A 23148-nucleotide genomic window follows, 5' to 3' on the forward strand; every position below is an offset into this window, starting at 1 on the left:
TTTAGGTTAAATTATACAATTAGTCCCTATATTTTTTATTTTGAGCAATTTAATTTTTTTATATTTTTTTAACTTTCTTTTTTTTCTTTATCAAAGTAATATCATTAACCTCATTGTCCAAAATTTGTGTCGAAGGTGAGGGTAAAAAAGATTTTAAAGGGGAGTGACTGTGACAATAAAAAAGGGCTGAAACACAATTCGGAAATTTTTCATATATTCCCTTTTTAATTTTAAATTTTAAATTTCTCTTCATTCACTCAAACTAAAACCTTACTTCTTGATAGAAACACCATAGATTAACACTTTTTTTTTTTGGTCAAATTTGCTCATTTGTCTCAAGACTTGGCTACTATTCTTTCAAGCCAAGAATATTGATATTTGGTAAAATGACTCTGACCTACTGATTAAGATCTGCTCCATTATTTTACAGTACATTCATGATTATCATTCAATGACAAAACTTGGTACAATCCATACATAAACTACACAAAAATTTTCACTCTAGTTTTATTCTTTCATGTGCATCTCCATTTTGCTTGTTCATACAACATCCAAACAAAAGACTTCATAAGAGCAAGAATTTACATGTATAATCTAGACAACCACGCATCAAAGAAGGAACGGGAACACTTTTCTTTTCGGAGAGGGGGTTCAGCAGTTGATGCCACATTGTGTGGTGTCTGGACCCTTTGTTTTCAACACAAATGGGTCAATTCTGACCCAAAGCAAGGAGAAGATTGAAGCCAGCAGAACTGACCATATAACAACAATGGTGGGCGTCCTGTTTTGCCTCCCCATTAGACCTTTAAGGAATGGATAGAGATGGACAATGACCCAGAATGAGAAGAAGAGCTTTCCAAAAAGTGGTCCCCAAGATTGGTATCCATTGTTTATGGCATCTGAGATGCCTGCTACAACTCCAACTAGGTTAATTATTAACACTGTTGTTGGAGGAATGAGGAGAGTAGTCCATTTGAAGGTGTACAATTCTCCAAACTCTTCATCATCTGTTGTCTTTGATGTCACTGTGAAATTAGTGTCGATCCCTGCTAGAACCTTCAGCAGACCTTGAACCACAGCAAATAGATGTGCTGAAATACCACCTATGACCCAAAATTGCTCATTTCTCCACCATTCCTCAATGCTCACTCCACTCCACCTTAGCTCAAGAATACCAGTTGCAAATATTGAAAGAAACAAGGCAATGAAGAAGAGACTTGCAAACGTGCTTATCTGCCATACAAGACAATTCACAACATGTTACACATTACTAAACAATGCTATTTAATTTTAATCTTCAGTTAGAGTTGAACCCAGTTTACTTACTGGTGGCATGATGAATTTATCTGTAAGCAAACAGATTGCTGGGAGGGTACAATAGGCAAGCAATGGTAAGGATGTGAAAGGATAAATGGTGGTGTTGACATATGCAAATCGCTCAAGCCACCTTAACTTTGCTCCCTTCAGGCCATACCAGGCAGGGCAGTGACGACTAAAGAAAATCTCGACTGAACCAAGCGCCCATCGAAGGACTTGGTTGAGACGATCCGAGAGATTGATGGGAGCTGAACCTTTAAATGCAGGCAACTTTGGCATGCAATATATTGACCTCCATCCACGGCAATGCATCTTGAAACCTGTTAGGATATCCTCAGTGATTGAGCCATAAATCCAACCAAGCTGCTCATATAGAAAGCACAAAAAGGTTTAGACTGTTAATGTTTAAACTTGGAAAAAAAAAGGCCAGCTCTAGCCAAATTAGGAAATGAAATTTCAAGTTTGTTGGATGTACCTCGCTACCCCATTCAGTTTTGTCTTCATAACCACAACTGATTACATGAATGGCTTCTTTAAGAAGTGCTGCAGGGCTCGAGGAAGGAGGCACACCACCTTGGTCCATCAGGGTTGAAGTTACAAAAATGGCTGACTGTCCGAATTTCTTTTCAAAGTTCATCTGGGACATCAGTAACTCCTTATCATCCTCCACTGCTGCTCCACAAGTATATATGAAATTTAGGGTAAGTGGGTTGAAGAAACAATATGTAGGTGAAAAAACAAGGGAAAACACGGAATCTGAACCACCTTCTAGGCTTGGCCCGTTTTCATTTCCACCATTCTTGGGATACTTCTTGTCCTTCTTGCGGCGTCCAAAACAAGGGCAGCAACCACAACTTACCATCTTTGGGCGCTTAGGCCCCTTGGGGGGTTCATAGCCATAGAGAGCTTGCCTTCTGAAAACACACCCCGTGCCGACATATACAGGCCCTTGAATACCATCTAGACCTTTCATGTTAATCTGCAGAAGCCAACGAAAAGAAGAAAATTTTTGAATCATTTACTGTCTCACTGTATAATCTAAGCGTAAAAAACAAGCACAAATCCCCACTGGGACAACTCAAAGGGTTGGGAATCGCACTTACATCAAAGAAAACTGTGTTTCTATTGGCATATCGATCGTGCCTATCAATACCATCGAATCTTTGAGGAAATTGAACATAGCAAACCTTTCTTCCAATTTGAGGATCCATCAAGAAACACATTGCTTCTCTTGCAGCCTTGCTGTTGTTTATATAATGGTCACAATCCAAGTTCAACATGAAAGGAGCATTTGTAAGCACCCCAGAGACACGAACCTGAAATATTTTTCATAGATTTAGCATAATTATGAAGGGAACTTGAATGAAACATAAGTTATATGGTGCTTTGATTAGATATTTACAAGGGCATTCATGGCACCCGCTTTCTTGTGATGCAAGAAACCAGGTCTTTTCTCTCGAGATACATAAACAAGGCGAGGAAGCTCATTTCCTTCGGTATCATGGCCTCCACTTTGACCAAGAAATACTTGAATCATACCAGGGTGATCCTTTGTATTGTTTCCTGGCCATGGTGTCCCATCTTGCATGATCCACCCCTCTGGAGGAACCTTCTGGGCTTTTGCTACAAGTGCATTTATCCTCACCTTGAACTCTTCATATTCTCTCTGTTAAGAACCAAAGAAAATTTTCAACTTTAACATAAAATTAGCTCTCACTGCAGCTTAAACCAAGAATTTTGAATCCAGGATTTCATATATACAAACCTTCATAGCTCGTCGCTCCTTAACAAATGTGGGTTGGACTTTGTCCTTGAGATAATCAACCTTTAAAGTGAAGTACATCTCAGGTGCTCGGGGCTCTATGGCAAATTTCTTACAGAATGGCACCCATTTCCTAGCGAACTCAGCTGTTTCTGACAATGACTCGAAGGTGAGCATCGAAGCACCATCATCCGAAATGTAGCAAGAGATCTTATCCACTGGATAGTCCATGGCTAAGATCGATAAAACTGTATTAGCTGTAACTAGAGGGGGTTCCTTCATGGGATCCACTGTACTGACAAAGATATCCACTGGAGCAAGCATGTTGGGCTCACCTTCCCTCTCATACCTGCACCAACCATTGTGAGTTTTGGTTATGGGACAAAAGAAACTTAAACTGTAGATCAACTGATGATTGCAGTCACAATAAACTGATTCCACTCATGAGATTTTCCACAAGAATATCTGCAAAATTTGTATACCTCAGGGAAAGACGATCGAGATATGTCTCACGGTCTATAGGGAACCACTTAGGGAACTGATCAAGGATCCACGAAAAGGCAAACCAGATTTCACATATCACAGAAGTTAGCCACAGTCCAATAGCATCATGCACCGGGTTCAAAATTCGATAGCGGAGGAAGAAAGCCAGGATAAGTAAACGAGCCACGATCACCATACGGTAAGGGTTGATCTTGCTAGATGCTATTGGCACCTTCCTTGACAGTGGTTGCCTAGCTTCATCAAGCCTAGAAAGAAAGTTTACATAGAAATCACTCGTACTGGTTAAACAAACTGGTTCAGGCAATAACAAAATTCTCCCATGCCGAGCACTACTTACATGGACATGTCGTCATACGCATCATCAGCTTCGGGACCGAGATTCCCTTGCTGCATTTTCCAATCATCCATCCTCTCTTTCCATCCTCCCTCTTTCTTATCATCCCATCTTTCAGCTCCTTCTGTTTGCAAGTTTTGTCCAGTGCCAAACAAATAGTAAGCCATTACAGAAGTCGCACTATTTGGATGCAAAAAACTTATATAGGCTTGTGGAAAAGTTAGATTTCAAGCCCACCCAAATCATTATAATTGAAATGAAATGCGATTCAACCTGAATCATGGGAATTTTATTGTTGGGAAAGTTACTTTACATCGTCATATATATTTAGTAAAGTATAAAATTTTACAAAAGTTACATTTTTGAGACACTCACATCCTCTTGAATATTTTATAAAATTATTTTATTAAATAAAAATAATATTTATATATTTTTTAAAATTGTTAATAATCTTTATTATTAACAAATATTTTAATAAAATATTTAATAATAATACTTTTCAATAATCTTTATTATTAGAATTAATCCACAAGTACGTTTTAGTCCAATGTGCTACATGAATACAACATGCATACCAGTTTCAGACATGGGATATGGGTGCACTCGTTTATGAAGAGAAGCATTTGGCATATGCTCGCCATAAGCAAGAGCACCTGCTATTGGGAATTCCCCACTCACCTGCAACAAGAGAAAGGAAGGAAAGATATTATCATGGAAGGATTTTCACATAAAGCAGTGAATGTTAAAAGGCAAGGAAAGAAGTTTTTCCGACCGGTCTAGATCGGACACCAGTTATAACAGGAATTTGAGGAGTTTCATCATCTTCAGGGCCTCTTCCGTAGCTCATCTTCCCATGAAGAATGGATTCCACCACATTCCTATGCTTGTTCTGTTCATCATCGATGTTAAATTCGTGTTCGATATCATCCACATCCTCTTCATCTTCATCCCCTTCCACTCTAGGACTTCCTTTGAGACGCTTGTATCTAGTTTTACACTGAGGACACTGTTGAGTGCCTTCCCTCCTTTCGTACTCGTAGCAAGGCCTACAAACGGGAAAACCACACTCATTGCAGGCCACAAATAGATCTCCATCTACTGTCACCCCGATCTCATCACCACAAATCTCACAAACTTGACCATCCAGATTCTTCAAAGGCTTAGGCTGTAGGCACACACAAAACACATTTGTCACTCAAGTAAAAACAAGAAACTATATCATCTTCTCTTCCTCTTTCTATGTATTATTTACCTCTTCATGGCCATGGATGACAACAAGTTCATTGCGGTTGTGAGAGCCGGCGACAAGTCCAGCACTGGCTTCCATTGGGGAAGTGAATTAGCTAGGAGGACTCAAACAATGGAGTACTGCTTTATGAATGACAAGAAATATGAGATTTGGGAGCTCAACACTGTGACTCGCTTACGTAAGTGTCCACATTAGGGATGGTGTCGATGGTTGCAGTGTCGCCATTACCTTGAAGTTAAGCTTTCGTCTGTTTTTCTTTTTCCACCTACCATTGCCCCCTCACTGCCGGCTTATACAAGTTTTCAACCTTCAACGACCTTCCTCTCTCTATCTCTTTTCTTTTCATCTTCTTCTTTTCCCCTCTTTTTCCTTTTTTCTTAACTTTACTTCCATAACCAACCATGCTTCTTTTGTGTATTCAATTTCCCCATGACTTTCTTCAACCTTATGGATGTTTTTCTTTTTCCTTCCTTCACTTACAATCTCACAAATAATTAACCATATTCTAACTAACAAATTAAAATACAACACATCTCCATCCAACTTACACACAATAATTATACATTTCAACTTATAACCTTAAAATTTTCAACCTCGAAATTAATCAATCAAAGACAATAGATGCGGTGAGCAAATAATGTCACGTCACTAAAAATATTTTTCAAATAAATAAATCTCATATTCTCTCTAGACCAACCAAGCATGAATTTTGAATGAAATATGCCATATTTAAAATTAAAATAATAAAAATGTATTTATTAATATGTATGTTATATAAACATATTTATAAAAGAAAATATTTTTTTTAATCACAGAAAATATATTTAATACTAAAAACTTATATAATTTTTCTTTTCATTAAATTTATTATGATGGAATTTTTTTTCACCCTAACATAATAAATTATAATGGTTAAAATGGTCTAATTTTGAATTTTATAACTCATAAGATAATCCAATTATGTAACACTATTGAACCTTAAATTAAATCGCTAACCTAAAATTCGATAGTTTAGTATTATTTTATATGTCCAAATTAGAAAAAATCAATAGCTAAACAGTTTATATGCAATAAACTGACAAAAATTAACCCTTCAAGTTCATATATTTATCAAGAATTAGACTAACATTTTAATTTTAATATAGTACAAATTAAACAGAGGAACTATATTCTTAATTTTCATAGAGGGATGAAATTGATAGTTAGACCTTATCAAAATTCTAGTGACCTTTGAAACAAATTTCCCAATAGCACAAAATTTTGGTTTTTATTGTTAAAGTAGCCAGGGATAGAGATTCATGATATATAGTACTATTTAATTGCTTTGTTTGAATAAAATTATAAATTGTCCAATAAGATGTATTTCAAGATAACGAAGTCAAACACAAGAATGTGCCTGCTTGGATCATGAAGGAATATATTTGTTGTCCAATATTGTCTTTGACACGAAACGTATTTAATTAGCATTAAGGTAGATAATGTAAAATTTTATTTGATTCTACAAAAATAATGGGAATTTGGATTTGAATTACTAAAACTTTTATCCAATGCCAACTTAAAGAGGTCGTAAATTTAAAAGAAAATAAATTAAATATCCCGTATTCAATACATTATACCAGCATTATATCGAATTTAGGTATCATAGAGTATTAGTATGCTTAGTCTTATCCATCATGAAGAGAAGCTGTTAGCAGACGTGCTGCCACGTCCAGCAGGTGGAAAGAGGATTAAAATACAAGAAAAAAAATCGGATAGCGAAACAATACAACCAAAAGCATAACCCCATTGCTTTATTTGGTGGTTGAAAATGGTGACAAAAAAAAAATGAAGAGAGACAGCCAGTATGCTTGGTATGGAAGAACTTAAAACCAAAGCTAAAGTTCAAATCATTAGGTGGATTTGTTGAAATCTCTCCATCTTCTAGACAGCCTACTTTCTGAAAACTTTAAAAGCAACACTAAACCCCCTCATACGTTGCACATCAGATTTTAACACCAATGCAACATTGCACCAGATTCTTTTTTTTTCTTCTTGAGAGATCTCAATTTTATCTCTCACATCTGATTACTATTAAACAAGATTTGTCTGCTTCGACATGTAGTCCTCTACCATACACCAGAGATGAGCAATACTGTTGGTGCAAGAGGCAGCAACAAGCTGTTTTCTGTCTTGCTTGAGTAGTAAGCCTCGAGCCTTGGTGAAGAAGCAAACTCGGAAGCAGAAAACAGAAAGATGAAACTAGCAAGTGAAAAACAGAAAAGAGAGAAGAAGATTGAATGAAAAGGAGCTGATTTCTTTCATTAACAAAACCAACAAGGCATTAAGCCATTACATATATCAGTCAACAAGTAAAACAAACAAGTAATCACCTAATAACATACCTAACACCACTAAGTTGCCTAGTAACTTGGTAAACTTGATTGAAAAGCAAAAAAACTTCTACCTAAACTTGTCATTCAGCACCTAATTACATCAAAATGCAGCTACCAACTGAGTTTGATCCTAACTAAATACAAAACATTCAATTAAGGAAACTAAATGGATAGCTTCAGCTTGCTGCACCAATTTTACTGTTGAAGCACGTTCCTTGCATGGCCACCTTTGCTGCTACATGGGAGCTGACTTCAACACTCCTCCTCAGCTTCTATGCAGCAGACTCCTAGCTCCCTCTTCAGGCTTAGAAATCTTGATACACCAAGAGGCTTTGTGAAGATATCAGCAATCTGATTTTCAGAACTGCAATGGATTAGCTCGATCTCTCGAGCTTGTTCCATTTCTCTTATCACATGGAGTTTGATGTTGAAATGTTTTGTCCTGCCATGGAAGACAGGATTTTTAGCAATAGCAACTGCTGACTTGTTGTCACAATGTATCACAGTTGCTTCATTCTGCTGTAGATTCAAGTCGCTCAAAATTTTTCTCAGCCACATAGCTTGATTAACAGCGTTGGCAGCTGCTACATACTCTGCTTCTGCTGTCGATTGAGCCACCATTGTTTGTTTTCTTGAGCTCCAACAAATCATAGCTGAGCCAAGTGTAAAAGCATAGCCAGAAGTGCTCTTCATGTCATCCTTTGAACCAGCCCAATCGCTATCAGTGTAGCCAATTAGTTTCAACTCTTCAGCCTTTCTAAACTGTATTCCATGGTTTAAGGTACCTTTGATGTATCTTAGCACCCTTTTCCCAGCCTTGTAATGTTGCTGGTTACAGCAGTGCATGAACCTTGATAGCATGCTCACAGCAAACAGAATGTCAGGTCTTGTTGCTGTCAAATACAATAAACACCCAACAAGGCTTCTGTAATCTGTTTCACAAACAGATTCATGTTCCTCCTGGCTCGATAGCTTTATGCCAATAGCCATTGGTGTGCTCACTGGTTTACAATTCTCCATTGAGAATTTAACCAGCACTTTCAAGGCAAATGTCTTTTGTTTCAAGAAGATTCCTCCTTCTACTTGATTGACTTCCATTCCTAGGAAATATGTCATCAATCTCAGGTCTGACATCTCAAACATTTCCTTCATTCTTGCTTTGAAATCAGCCATCATAAACTTGTCTCCTCCAGTCACTAGAAGATCATCAACATATAGTGACACAATAAGCTGTGTTTCAGCTCCATTCCTCTTAACATAGAGTGTTGGCTCACTAGCACTCCTTTCAAATCCCAAACTGACCAAGTATGAGTCAATTCGAGCATACCAGGCTCGAGGAGCCTGTTTTAGGCCATACAAGGCCTTTCTTAGCCTATACACCAAATGTTCCTTACCAGGCACTATAAAACCTGAGGGTTGCTCGATGTATATCTCCTCTTCTAGGAATCCATTGAGGAATGCAGACTTGACATCCATTTGGTGGATTGTCCACTGGTTCTGAGCAGCAACTGCAATCAGCAATCTGATTGTATCGAGTCTGGCTACTGGAGCAAATGTTTCCATGTAGTCCAGACCATACCTTTGACTGAAGCCCTTTACAACTAGCCTGGCCTTTAACTTGTTTAAACTTCCATCCGCATTGTGCTTCACTCGATAGACCCATTTTACACCGATAGTCTTTCTGTTGGCAGGCTTTTCAACCAGCTCCCATGTCTGATTCTTTACAATCATGTTGATTTCATCAACCATAGCTTGTTTCCAACCTTCATCTGCCTCAGCCTCTTCAAAACTGCTAGGTTCTGCTATTGCAACCTGTGCCCTTTCATAAATATCTTCTAGGGGCCTTGTGCCTCTCACAGGCACATCATCAACATCCATTTCAGGTCCTAGCTGCTCAAGTTCAGCTTGATTAGGCACTAGGTCTTCTGAAATTGCTTCTGGCTCATTTTTCTCCCAATTCCAGCAGGCTTTTTCATCAAAGATGACATCTCTGCTCACCTGGACTTTGTTTGTCAAGGGATCTAAAATCCTGTAGCCCTTCTTGACTGAGCTGTAGCCTACTAGAACACCTGGTTGAGCCCTTTTAGAGAGTTTGTCTCTCTTTGCTGCTGGTATTTGTGCATAACACAGGCAACCAAACACCTTCAGATGTGCCAAGGAAGGCTTGAAACTGAACCAAGCCTCAAAAGGTGTCTCGGATGCAAGAGCTTTGGTAGGAAGCCTGTTCTGAAGGTAAACAGCAGTGTTTACTGCCTCAGCCCACATGGTCTTGGGCAGTTTCTTTTCAAACAGGAGACATCTGGCCATATCCATTGGACTTCTGTTCTTTCTTTCAGCTACCACATTCTGCTGAGGTGTGTAGACATTTGTAAGCTGATGTTTGATACCAGCATCATTGCAAATGGCTTGAAACTGAGCTGAAGTGTACTCAGTGCCATTGTCAGTCCTTATCGATTTCAGCTTGCAACCTGTTTCTGTTTCTACAGCATTTTTAAACTTCACAAACACTTGAGCTACCTCAGACTTGTGTTTTAAAAAGAAAATCCAGCAAAACCTTGTAAGATCATCAATAAAGAGGATGAAATACCTGTTTTTGCTGAGTGATTCAGTCCTCATCGGGCCACATACATCAAAGTGCACCAGCTGCAGTCTTTCAGTAGCTCTCCAAGCTGAATTTGTAGGAAATGGCAGTCTTGCCTGTTTCCCCATTTGGCAAACTTCACTCACATCATCATGCTCCACTGAGCTGATGAAGTTCTCTGCCAAGCCCTCTTTGGCCAATCGAGCCATTGATCTGAAGTTGGCATGTCCAAGCCTTTGATGCCAAAGCTTGGAGTCTTCAACAGAAGCTGTGTATGCTGAGTTTGAGTCATTTGCCCAGTGAACCTCAAAGCATTTATCAGTCATTGTGACTGTCATAAGGCTTGATCCACTTGGATCAGTAATGTGGCATTGTTTATCCTTGAACACAACAGAATAACCTTTCTCGAGCAGTTGAGCTATGCTGAGAAGGTTTCTGTCAATCTCTGGCACTAACAGCACATTTGGAATGATCTTGTTGCCTGTGGGAGTACATATCAGCACTTCTCCTCTTCCTTCAGCCCTTATAAACTGACCATTTCCAACCTTGACCTTGGTTTTATAACTTCTGTCCAAGGTTTTAAACAAGGAGGCATCTGGTGACATGTGGTTAGTGCAACCACTGTCCAGCAACCAGCCTTTTGAGCATTTCTTCTCAGCAGCTAAACAGGAAACAGCAAAGACCTGTTCTTCTTGGTCACTACTGTCCTCAGCCACTCGAGCTTCAACCTTTGACTGCTGAAATTGATTCTGCCTTGGCTTACTTCTGTTTTTACAGACCCTTTCAACATGGCCCTTCTTCTTGCAGTGTTGGCATACTGCATCTGGCCTAAACCAGCATTTGTCTTCTGGATGGCCAGGCTTCTTGCAATATCTGCAGGGCTGGTCATTGCTCCTTGCAGCATCAGGCTTAGGCCTGTTTTTCCAAGGCTTTTTGCCTCTTTGAGCATTGGTGCTCGAAGCTTCTCTGGCCTTGGCTTGAAATGCACCTTCTTGGTGATCTTCAGCTCTGCTAGCTCTCCTTTGTTCCTGAGCATAGAAGGTGTTGATTAACTCAGTCAAAGAGATGCTAGCAAGGTCTCTTGAGTCCTCTAGGGAAGATATCTTGGCCTCATATCTCTCAGGCAAAGTGGAGAGGACTTTCTCCACAATTCTTGCCTCATCAAAGTGCTCACCTAGGAGCCTTATGCTGTTAACCACTGCCATAATTCTATCTGAATACTGCTTCACTGTTTCTTCTTCCTTCATTTTCAAATTCTCGAAATCCCTTCTCAAGTTTAACAGCTGCTGTTGCCTTGTTTTCTCAGTGCCTTGAAACTCCTCCTTAAGCTTATCCCAGGCCTGTTTTGGAGTCTCACAGGCCATGATTCTGGTGAAGATGACATCTGACACACAGTTCTGGATGCAGGACATGGCTTTGTGCCTTTTGGTCCTCTCATCAGCATGTTGCCTAATCTGAGCTACTGTGGGATTAGCCCTCAGTGGTGCTGGCTCAGTATCTGTGTTGACAACTTCCCACAGATCGAAGGCCTGTAGGTAAGTCTTCATCTTGACCAGCCATATGTGAAAGCCTTCTCCATTGAAGACTGGTGGGGTTGCTGGTGAAAATCCTGAAGAAGCCATCAAGATCCTTGTTTTGAAGCAACAGGTCCACTAAGACAAGAGCTCTCGATACCAATTGTTGGTGCAAGAGGCAGCAACAAGCTGTTTTCTGTCTTGCTTGAGTAGTAAGCCTCGAGCCTTGGTGAAGAAGCAAACTCGGAAGCAGAAAACAGAAAGATGAAACTAGCAAGTGAAAAACAGAAAAGAGAGAAGAAGATTGAATGAAAAGGAGCTGATTTCTTTCATTAACAAAACCAACAAGGCATTAAGCCATTACATATATCAGTCAACAAGTAAAACAAACAAGTAATCACCTAATAACATACCTAACACCACTAAGTTGCCTAGTAACTTGGTAAACTTGATTGAAAAGCAAAAAAAACTTCTACCTAAACTTGTCATTCAGCACCTAATTACATCAAAATGCAGCTACCAACTGAGTTTGATCCTAACTAAATACAAAACATTCAATTAAGGAAACTAAATGGATAGCTTCAGCTTGCTGCACCAATTTTACTGTTGAAGCACGTTCCTTGCATGGCCACCTTTGCTGCTACATGGGAGCTGACTTCAACAAATACATCGGGTCCCAAGGACCGCCTAATAGAACTAACCTTCGGGATTGCTCCATATATCAACCAAATCACATGCATGGAACAAAGAGGAAGGCAAAAGGAAAATTCAAATCTGGTCCTATAAACGTTGCGAGTATTTGATAAAGAAAAGGTTACTTCTGTTATTAAATAGAACCAATATTCAATACAAATTGTGACAGACTAATATACTATACATTATACAAAGACTTTCAAGGACGTGGCCACCCCATGGTAGAAGAACTTAATCTCCCTGCCTGATTGATATGCCACCAAATTCCATATTCAGACACCAGCTGAGACTTCATTTTTGGTCGGTTTATCTTTTTTCTTTCCGGGATCTTGTTGAGCTTTTTGTACAACAGCCTTATTTGGAACCAAAACTATGAATATATTCCTGTCTTTGAAGTTCTTGCTTTCCTCAGTTGCAAGCTGCAGATCAGGACAGAGTTTAGGATGTAAAGTTAAGAGCTGCTTTCAGGTAATGGAAGTGAAACCCAAACAAATGCATTGAACAGCATAAAATGGATGAAGGGAACGAACACCATTGGAAGTTAAGACTCAAACACCATAAGCAGGTGAGTTGCTAATTATTCTGTTCAGAGATCATTTTTCCGTTTCATTCGCCAACACATACTATCCAATCTGGCAAAGAACATTTAATTATGATTTTCTATTGTGGAACTACTTGATTACATTTTTTAAAAAGAAAATAAAATGCTTGTGATTAGAAAAGAAAAAGACTTGAAATCATAATACTACTTGAAAGAAATTACCTTGGTTAAATCACAATACTAGTTAATGTCACCTCGTTCCTGGAAATGCTTAAAACAACTCTCATTTCAACTTGAAAAGAAGTTAAATTTGTCATCTACGCATACTGCTTAATTCATGATTTCATCTAAAAACAATTTACAATATGGCACCGTTGGAAATTTGAGAACTTTATATGATTTTAATAACTCTTTCCACCTTGAACATAGCATATTTGATATTGATGAAAGGAGGAAAAAGAAATACTTAATGAATTACCTCCCCAACGTCATTCTGAAAACGCCTGATGAGTTCCATAGCCATATTTCTAAATTCGTTTTCTCGACCTTTCAAGTTCACTATGACCTTAACCTGAAAGCATAGATCAAAACATTTCACTGCTATTGAACTCCAAAACAAAATAAGGCCTATTATTTCACTTCAAGCATAACTATTATAACCCCCCCCCCAAGAAAAAAAAACCCCCCACCTTATCACCATCATTCAGAAACTTCCTTGCAGCTTTCAAACGAACAGAATAATCATGTTGATCAATGTTATAACTGTTCAAAAGAAACAAAAGCAATTCAGCCAAAAAACTAGAAAGTGCTCAAAATGGTTATTCATTATAGCTTTAAAATAAAGTTCTTGATAGAAGCTAAGGTGATACGAGTTACTCTTGCAAATTTTTACCCCAACTGTTGATCAAGAAGATACATTTGATTGAACAAAGGAACTTGAGAATTTTGGTGAAGGAAAATTTTTCTTTTAATCAAGGAAATACAGCCTAATACTTATATTAGGATGATGGCATTTCAGTCCATTATTATAGGAAAAATAATAGAACAATCCCACAAAGTTAGGAATCTTAACAAACTAGGAAAGCACTAGGAATCAGTTAATGACTAATCCTATTTCTTAGGAAACTAAATAATAAATCCTAATCTACCAGATTACAGCCTATGAGCAATTTCCTAATATATACAAACTAATTCGGCTCCTTTCTACACTCACCCTCAAGCTGGGGTGTATATATTATACAATCTCAGCTTAGAGTTGAATTCATCGAAGCTGATTCTTGGAAGAGCTTTGGCGAGAATGTCAGCAAGCTGCAGTTGAGTAGGGATGTAGCTCAGTTGGACTATTCCATTGTTGACCTTCTCTAAAATGAAATGCCTATCAATTTCTACATGCTTGGTCCTGTCATGGTGTACTGGATTTTTAGCAATGCTTATTGCAAATTTACTGTCACTATGTATTTTTATCTGGTCCTTAAAATCTTAGAAATCTCTGAATCCACGTTCCTTCGCAAATGCCCAAAGCAAGAGCACGATATTCTGACTCTGCACTACTTCTTGACACCACTGACTACTTTTTGCTTCTCCATGTAACAAGATTGCCCCAAACAAAGGAGCAGTAACCACTTGTGGATCTTCTTTCAATCGATTCTCTAGCCCAACTAGCGTCAGTGTATACCTCTATCTCACGGATTTCACTCTTTTTGAAGTGTAAACCGTGGCCTGGTGTCATCTTTAGGTATCTTGGAATCCAATTCACAGCCTCTAAATGTTCCTCAGGCGAATCATTCATGTGCTAGCTAACAAAACTTACTAAGAATGCAATGTTTGGCCTCGTGTGTGAGAGAGAGATCAACTTGCCCACTAATCTTTGATACTGCCCTTTATCCACTGGTACACTCTCCTCATTTTTCCTTAAACTTTAGGTTGGGGTTCATAGGCATCTTTGTAAGTTTACACCCAAGCATGTCCGTCTCAATTAGCAAATCTAATATGTACTTTCTTTGGGATATAACAATCCCTGCCTTAGATCAAGCAATCTCCATGCCTAGGAAATATCTGAGAGCACCAAGATCTTTAATTTCAAACTCAGTAGCAAGTAATCTTTTGAGTTTGATAACTTCCTCTGAGTCATCTCTAGTTAGAATGATTTTGTCAACGTAGACAATGAGAATAGCAATTCTACCTTTTGATGAGGATTTCACAAATAAGGAATGATCTGTCTGGCATTGGTTGTATCCATTTGTGACTAGTGTTTTGGCAAACCTGTCAAACTAGGCACAAGGTGATTGTTTTAGCCCATACAAAATGACTTCTTCAGCTTGCACACTTGATGGCTGTTTGAGGAGTTTTCTAGACCTGGAGGTATTTCCATGTAAATGTCTTCTTCAAGATCTCCATTCAAAAAGACATTTTTGATATCTAGCTGATGCAAAGGCCAGTCTTTATTTACTGCTAGTGACAATAGTACTCGAACCATGTTTAACTTGGCAACAGGTGCAAATATTCCTGATAATCGATTCCATATGACTAAGTAAAGCCCTTTGCCACCAGCCTGACTTTAAACCTCTCAATACTTCCATCTGCCTTATACTTAACTGTAAATATTCACTTGCAACCCACTGGCTTCTCCCCTTGAGGTAACTCTGAAAGAGTCCAAGTTTCATTGCTATCTAGAGCCCTGATTTCTTCCTCAATAGCCTTCTTCCATGTTGGATTTTTCAAAGCTTTTTGAATGGAATTTTGGATTTGTATACTATCAACAGCTGAAATATATGCTTTATATTATGGCAACAATTTCCCATATGCCACATATTTCTCAATAGGGTGGTCTGTACATTTTTGGACATTCTTTCTTTGAGCAATAGGCAAATCAGAATCATCAACAAAAGGAACAAGTGGCTCACGAGTTGAAGAATCCATACCAGTGTAAAATTCTGAAGCAGGAGGCTCCGGTTCAAGTTCTTGACAATCTCTGATTTGAGTGGCATTCTCTAGATTTTCAATAGGTCATCCCCTCCTAGAATAGACACAAAAGTTCCGATGATTGGTACCAAGTTGAGGTTGAGTGGACTCATGCAATTTAGACTCTAATGGTGTGTCATTTGGACCTGATGTGAAACTGAGATTCGGATTTTTAGGAGATATTTGAGAACTTGGAACAGGGTAAGGATGTCGGATTGACACTTTGGGGTGAAATATACACGGATTGAGTCTCTTGAAGAATGTCCCGAAGCTAAAATTCCCTTGAGTTCTCCCCTCTGAATTGCAGATTTGGAAAAATAGGATTGGTGTTCAAAAAAAGTGACATCCATGGAATTGTACATCTTTCGAGTAACATGTGAGGAACACTTGTACCCTTTTTTATTAGAAGAATATCCTAGGAAAATGCATTTTACTGATTTGGGATCGAATTTGGTTCGATGTTGTTGGTATATGTGAACAAATGTTGAACAGCCACAGACTCTAAGTGGAAAATTAGAAGAAAAAGATTTAGCATGAAGGAAGGCTTGTAGGAGGACTTCATGAGGTCTCTGGAATTGTAGCACTCGACTAATCATTCTATTGATGAGATTGGTGGCAGTAAGGAAGATTTCACCCCAAAAGTGTTTAGGTACATGATTAGTAAACATTAGTGATCTAGCTACCTCAAGTAAGTGACTATTTTTTTCTCTCGGCTATCCCATTTTGCTGAGGGGTGTCAACACAAGAACTCACATGAATAATTCCTTGTGTCATGAAATAGAAACCCAAGGCTGATGTAAAATACTCCCTGCTATTATCGGTCTTAAGAATCTGAATTTTACTTTTGAACTGGGTGTGAATCATAGAATAAAAAGACCTGAAGATTTCCCCAGTTTTGGATTTTTCCTTCATAAGGAATGTCCTGGTGGTTCTAGTATGATCGTCCATGAAAGATACGAACCAACAATCCCCATTAATATTTTTCACTCGTGAGGGTCCCCAAATGTCCCTAAGAATTATAGAGAATGGATGTGATGGCTTATATTGAATGCTAGGATAAACATGTCATGTGTTTTGCAAGTCGACATATTTCACTATGAAAAAACTTGGAATTTTTATAGATGAACAAATGGGGAAGCAATTTTTCAAGGTACACAAAATTTGGGTGACCAAGGCGGAATTGCCATAACATGACTTGATTCTCATTTGAAACAGAAACAGAATTAGAGAAAGAGTTAGAAACAGACTCAGAACCACAACTTGAATGAACTTGTTCATGTAGAAGAGAGTTCCTTTTGAGCAAGTAGAGACCACAAATTTCAGCACTGCCAATCACCTTCCCCGAATCTGCTGCCTGAAATTCACGAAGATTTGGATAAAATTTAGTCACACAGTTCAAGTCACGGGTGAGTTTACTAATAGAAATCAGATTGCGTCTAATTATGGAACATAAAGGACAGATAAGAGGTCCTTTGTCAATTTGATTGATCCAATTACTGCCACTTTTGAGAGTGATCCATCTACAATTCGTACTGTAGAGGGGCTTGATTATGGACTGAACTTGTGAAAGACATTAATGTCACCGGTCATGTGGCCTGAAGCTCCAGCATCAACTATCCATGGTCTTAATTTTCTGGTTGTTGCAATATGGGCAAAGGAAAATGTACCTTGATGTACTAGCATGTTAGTATGTTGTTCGGTAGTGGGTGATATATGTCCGAGTAATTTCTACAGCACCTCAATTTGCTCCCTGGTGAATGGATTGATTTCAGTGCTAGTGTTGGTGTTGTCAGAAGTGTTGGCAACATTTGCACGATTGTCCCGATCCTAGCGTGTTCGGTTAGGCCTCCAATCAACAGGCTTCCCATGTAATTTCCAGCAAGTTTCTCTGAAGAGACCAGGTTTCTTACAATGGTCACACCATGGCCTTCCTTTTCTTTGCTTGTTATCCTCAGATCTGTGTGTACAAGACTGAGCCTTCAGCAACTGGGGAACTCATATTTTCTGTCATCATCGGTTTCTTCCTACTTTCTTCTCTTCTAACTTCAACAAATGTCTCTCAGATGGAAGGCAGAGGCCTGCTACCCAAGATTCTACCCCTTCATCCAAATCCTTATTGAGACCAAGGAGAAATTTGAATGTTCTCTTTTGATCAACAATCTTTTTGTGTAAAGTTGCATCATCTGGACACTTCCAAGGGTATATTTAAAACATAGGTTATTGTGCTGAAATATTGAGTGATAGTTATCTCCCCTCGTCGTAGATCATGAAGTCAAGTTTCAATTTCAAAAAGTTTAGAGGTATTTTCGGAACTAGAGTAAGTTTCTCTTGCCCTATCCCAGATTTCCTTGGTTGCTTTGTAGAGAAAGAAATTTTCTCCAATTTCCATGGTTATGGAGATTATTAGCCATGACATGACCATGTGATTTTCAATCTTCCAATGACCATGTGATTTTCAATCTTCCACATGCGATACTTGGGATCCATTGTCGCCGGAATAGGAGCATCAGTGAGATAATCATCCTTGCCTCTGCCAAAAATAAACATAAGGACGGATTGTGACCACTGAAGAAAATTGTGGCCATTGAGTTTGTGACTAGTGATAGGAAGAGGAGAGTTTTCAATGATATTGGCTGAGGAGTTTTCATAGTTTTTAGCTGAGGGATTTTGCTCGGGTCTGGAATTGACTTCTGAGGAGGAGGTGGTTTGTGCATCCATGTCGTATTAGGGTTTAGAGCCTAGCTCTGACGCCATGAGAATTTTGGTGAAGGAAAATTCTTCTTGATTATCAAGGAAATACAGCCTAATACTTATATCAGGATGACCGGCATTCCAATCCATTATTCTAGGAAAAATAATAGGACAATCCTACAAACTCAGGAATCTTAACAAACTAGGAAAGCAACTAATTAGGAATCAGTTAATGACTGATCCTATTTCTTAAGAAACTAAATAATAAATCCTAATCTACCAGATTACAGCCTATGAGTAAGTTCATAACATATAGAAACTAATTCGGCTCCTTTCTACAGAACTCATATATCAAGAAAGAGACCGGGCAAAGTTGGATTCAATATCAAGCACGAGTACTTCACTGAGATAGTACCATTCATATGACACTACCATGGTAAATTACCAGAGTTTTCTACCTCCAGTGTTAATAAATGATAATAGAAATGACACTTTTTTATAAAGCCACAAGCCTAAACCCTATTAATATCAGGCTTTTCCTTTATATGCAAATTCAACATAGGAAAGGCAGGCTCCAGAAAACAGCTCAAAATAGGTTAAATTGCAAGCCTCGTATGGGGTTTATGCGCAAGAGTGGATTGTGCATATGCTTCTTGAAACATCATGTAAAAAAACAGAAGGTATCAGGGTCTGTCATCTTTCTTTCCCAAGAGAGACAACTGTTTTTTCACAAATAAATAAAATGCATATTAATGTTAAAATGATAAAACATCTCAAACTTATAAACTAACAAAAATCAAGATATTAAACGGTAGGATTATAATTCATTTATGAAGTCATGGGTGTTTAAAACAAAAATTAGATACCCGCACAAAGAATATATGGGGACAGACAACAGTCACCAGAAAACTGACAGAAAATTTTAACAGCAAGCAAATATCTATGAAGTATGCTTATGAAATAAATTCACGAAGAGAAACTTATTTTGTAATTATAGATGATAATTGAACATTAACAAAACCAAAAAGACACTGTAATTTTATAAAAGCCAAAAAGTGGGGAGATTAAAGACAAATAACTACATAAAGCTATAATGCAAAATACTTACCCCATTTTCAGTTCCTTCAAATCCATGCGATTAGCTGACAGTTAAAATAGTAGTTTATTCAGCATCAAGCAACAAAAGAAAAGAAAGTTTCAATCATGAATCAAAGAGAAATGCACAAGGGAGTGCTAAATCCACAATCAATCTGGTTGGGTCCACAGAATCATATCATAAAGATATTAAATTAGAACAGAGCTACTTTGCCACCAGCCAGATGGTATATGAGTTTAGCATTCCCCAATAAAAATAAAAATAAACTCTAGCAAAGAGGACATTAACACGCACTTTTCTTCTGCTGTACTTTCTTCTTCTTTTGCTGTTCATATCTATACTTACTGAGGAAAAGGTAAAAGCAAGTATATTAATACACTTCAAAATGAAATTTCAGAAGGAAAAGATATGTAAGACTAAGACTATTAATTAAGCTTCTTTTTTTAATATGAGTCTAATAGTGCTGTCTTCAATAACATGGACATCAAGGCGGATCCAAAGGGGGGCAGGCAAGGGCCTTGACTGCCCCTTGGTTAAACTGGAGAAATTGCATTTTGGCCCCTCTCAAAAATTAATAATTGAATGTGGGTCTTTAACACGATCATTTTTTGGCTATGCCTCCCCCCACCCCGTAACCAATGACAATTTATGATTTTATCTTGGTCTCCTAACACAATTTCTAGCTTTGCTCCTGGGGGACATGACTAATTGATAAACAACATCATTAAGATATCAATTTTTGAAAATTTTAGATGGGATTTCAGTTTCTTCAGTAGGGTAGATGAAGAGACAAGGTAGACTCAACTTTTTTCCCACACCTTTTATTTACATTACATTGAGAGGGTACATAGAGTTACTTCTGTCTCATTTAAAAGGGATACTCCAAACTTATATCTTTTTCCCCAGCTTAACTATCAAAAAAGATCACCATTTGGCAGCCGTTTTTATTTCAGAACTATTTCTTCTAAACTGGCAGAAGAAATTTTCCATAAATGTATGAATAACAATATACAAATACTTTTTCTCTCAAGTTAGCATAAAACATATCGTACTTATAATCCATTATTCTGACAACGGGAGGATCTGCATCAGGGGATAATATCACCTGCAAAAGTGGTATTAAAACAATTTTCAGTATCACCATTACACACACAAGAAGTTCAAAGAAACTTCGATTTCTAAGAGAAAAATTATAAGTTTCAATGTACTTGGCATAGGCTACTTAATTCTAATCACTTAAAAAAATAAAATAAAGAATAAGAAAGAACCCAAAGCAAAAAACTGAGACAACGAACAGATACGAGTATAACAAAATACCAACTTGAATTTCCCTACACAATCTTTTTTTTTTATCCTAAGGTATCTACTCATAACAGAGCAGATTGTAGGTTCATAGTACCTTTGCCAAAGACCAGCATAGCATCAATCACTAGCTTGAACATGTGGTTGATCTTTTCATATTATTCTCTTTCTACTCACCATTTTGACATCCAGTTTTCTCAAGAGAAATAAAACAACCCGACTAAAATGTCCTACCATGAAGTTTAAGGATATAAGCTAGCATCTAGAGACTTATGCAGCAGAAGAAAAATTGGCAAAACAAATTACCAAATATGAATAAACGAATCCAATATCCTGAACTGAAAAAACCCAAACTACAATGACACCGATACCTTCTCAAGCAAGTTGCTTGTATATGCCTATTCTAGCATGCAACAAATGTAAGCAACTATGATATCGTTGTTCTGTCTTCTAACCATTTATTAAACTTTCGCTCTTCCACTTCTAGCAAGCAGACACAAGGTTTTAAACAAGCACTTCACTCAACGTTCATGTAACCACAAAAGAAGAACTAGAATAACGCTGATACCTATAGCATGGAAGTTAAATTACAATTGTAAAGCTTCCCAACCCCAGTAAGCAAGTTAGTGGTTTACATACATTCTCTCTGTAATGTCATATAATATAAACATGTAATAAAACCAATTGTAGAACATGGGAATGCCAAAGGCTCCATTTGGTTATTACCTTTAGTCCATGCTTTTTCCATCCAAAAGTAATAGAAACATGATGTGTTTATGCATGAAGAAAATAATGTTTTTGAAATTGTTACAAATTAAAACACATTCAACTTTTGTCAAGAAAAATTCGCAACTCTACTGAAAATATCCTGCTACCAACACAACTATATATTTAAAAAAACAAATGGAAAAGCTAAGTATCCCTCACAAGCAAAAAAATTACAAATTCTCCAGTTTGTAGAAATGGATAAGTTCTTGTCATTGACATGGTAAGGCAAATCACTAAGTCAAAAACTCAGAGTCAAGAGTCAAGAAAGAAGAGAATATTAACAGAAACCGAGAAAACATACCAAATCGAGCCCTGCATCTTCAGCCATTTGAATAGCCTGGCTTTTAGAGACTATCCCAATCTACAGATTAAGAAATTTAATCAAATTTTCAACTGATAAAAGAATTTCAATGTAATGCACAAAATGCCTTCTTAGCATTTAAAAGTGAAAAAAAGAGATGAAGGAAAATTCAACTAACCATACTTTGCTCCTCATCAATAAGTCTGACAGAATCCGACCTAAAACCATAGAAAAACACAAACAAACATAAATGAAGAAACGAAGCTATCCCAAAGTTGCAGTTAAATCAAATAACACAAGGACAAACCTGATGGCAGATAAATCAAGTGCCTGGTCTTCATCATTCTTCTTAGAACGACCGGGAGGCGAGAACCGAGAATCAGCACCGTAACGGGCATTTATAGTAGCAGAGCAGTGAAGAGGAGAGGAGAAACTGTTAGGGTTGCGGACATGGATACCAAAGAGCTTGGATTGGAGGGAAGAGAGAAGTAAAGGTATGGTCTTGGTGGGTCGAGTTGGGATGGTCCTGAAAGGGAAGCTGGTGGTAATCCCAGCCATGGCTTTGGTTCTACTGTGCGCACACACAACAACTGGAATATGCTTGCTTATCCTCAACTCGTAAACTGAAATACCAAATTATGAATTCGCGTGAGCCGTGATTGCTTGCGTGCTTGTGCCTGTGAATATGATACTTTTGGACCTTTTAGGAACTTTGGGCCGTCAAAATGTCCAACCCCTTTTGAAAATTGCTCTGTTTTCCCAATTTCTGTGGATATTTTATGCGGCTAAACTTCCCGAGGATAAGCAACTTTAAAATGCTTTATTTCCTTCCGATAAATAATTTTTAAGAAAAAAAAATTATAAAGGAAAGTAATTTTATTAAAACATGTAATATGTTTAGATTTGTAAAAATATTAATAATATAAAATATATATAAAAATTAATTTTAAAGTTATTATCTTTTATTTTACTGTGTAACCCCATATATTAAATATAAAGAATTTGAACTTCTCAAAATCTCTGTTGGAATTTTTTAAAAATTTTAAAATTCCCTTTTGGGTTATCAAACAAGTAAAATTATTTTTGAGATTTCAAAATCCTTTAACAAATAAATCCTTCACTCAGATACACTCTAATATTATAATTTTTTTTAATGAGATAG

At 37.7% G+C, this 23148-nt stretch overlaps 2 protein-coding genes across 6 annotated transcripts; both read right to left on the bottom strand.

The window, feature by feature from the left end:
* Positions 1 to 479: 479 nt before the first annotated feature.
* LOC107953681 (cellulose synthase A catalytic subunit 7 [UDP-forming]-like) lies at positions 480 to 5567 on the bottom strand. Of its 3 annotated transcripts, none has more exons than NM_001327611.2 (12): positions 5170 to 5264; positions 4690 to 5082; positions 4493 to 4595; positions 3921 to 4041; positions 3562 to 3828; positions 3083 to 3428; positions 2720 to 2983; positions 2421 to 2633; positions 2083 to 2296; positions 1793 to 1989; positions 1327 to 1680; positions 480 to 1233 (listed from the first exon to the last, which is right to left on the bottom strand). In NM_001327611.2, the coding sequence occupies exons 1-12, from the start codon at positions 5242 to 5244 to the stop codon at positions 652 to 654; spliced, it is 3129 nt and encodes a 1042-aa protein (NP_001314540.1). In that variant the 5' UTR covers positions 5245 to 5264; the 3' UTR covers positions 480 to 651. The 3 variants fall into 3 exon arrangements, with proteins under 3 accessions (NP_001314540.1, XP_016744554.1, XP_016744551.1); XM_016889065.2 differs by having other exon boundaries at positions 484 to 1233; positions 1793 to 1986; positions 5170 to 5567; XM_016889062.2 differs by having other exon boundaries at positions 484 to 1233; positions 1793 to 2296; positions 5170 to 5509.
* A 6869-nt stretch (positions 5568 to 12436) lies between these two features.
* LOC107953680 (translation initiation factor IF3-4, chloroplastic) lies at positions 12437 to 22792 on the bottom strand. Of its 3 annotated transcripts, XR_005915936.1 has the most exons (10): positions 22294 to 22792; positions 22165 to 22204; positions 21987 to 22046; positions 20668 to 20720; positions 19910 to 19959; positions 19628 to 19661; positions 13557 to 13629; positions 13090 to 13438; positions 12857 to 12958; positions 12579 to 12745 (listed from the first exon to the last, which is right to left on the bottom strand). XR_005915936.1 is itself a non-coding variant. In XM_016889061.2 (9 exons), the coding sequence occupies exons 1-9, from the start codon at positions 22542 to 22544 to the stop codon at positions 12599 to 12601; spliced, it is 801 nt and encodes a 266-aa protein (XP_016744550.1). In that variant the 5' UTR covers positions 22545 to 22792; the 3' UTR covers positions 12437 to 12598. The 3 variants fall into 3 exon arrangements, 2 of the variants coding, with proteins under 2 accessions (XP_016744550.1, XP_040953067.1); XM_016889061.2 differs by lacking the exon at positions 12857 to 12958 and having other exon boundaries at positions 12437 to 12745; positions 13346 to 13438; XM_041097133.1 differs by lacking the exon at positions 12857 to 12958 and having other exon boundaries at positions 13334 to 13438.
* Positions 22793 to 23148: the final 356 nt, after the last annotated feature.

The sequence above is a fragment of the Gossypium hirsutum genome, chromosome D07 (assembly GCF_007990345.1).
Source record: "Gossypium hirsutum isolate 1008001.06 chromosome D07, Gossypium_hirsutum_v2.1, whole genome shotgun sequence".
Classification (NCBI taxonomy): domain Eukaryota; kingdom Viridiplantae; phylum Streptophyta; class Magnoliopsida; order Malvales; family Malvaceae; genus Gossypium; species Gossypium hirsutum.

Coding starts and splice junctions, on each gene's coding strand:
- LOC107953681 (XM_016889062.2), bottom strand. CDS start 5,244: ATGGAAGCCAGTGCTGGACTTGTCGCCGGCTCTCACAACCGCAATGAA. Junction 4,596..4,689: donor CTGGTGTCCGATCTAGACCG/GTCGGAAAAACT, acceptor CTCTTGTTGCAG/GTGAGTGGGGAATTCCCAAT. Junction 2,297..2,420: donor GAAACACAGTTTTCTTTGAT/GTAAGTGCGATT, acceptor TGGCTTCTGCAG/ATTAACATGAAAGGTCTAGA.
- LOC107953680 (XM_016889061.2), bottom strand. CDS start 22,544: ATGGCTGGGATTACCACCAGCTTCCCTTTCAGGACCATCCCAACTCGA. Junction 19,960..20,667: donor GTCAGAATAATGGATTATAA/GTACGATATGTT, acceptor CCTTTTCCTCAG/TAAGTATAGATATGAACAGC. Junction 13,439..13,556: donor TTCTGAATGATGGTGATAAG/GTGGGGGGTTTT, acceptor CTATGCTTTCAG/GTTAAGGTCATAGTGAACTT.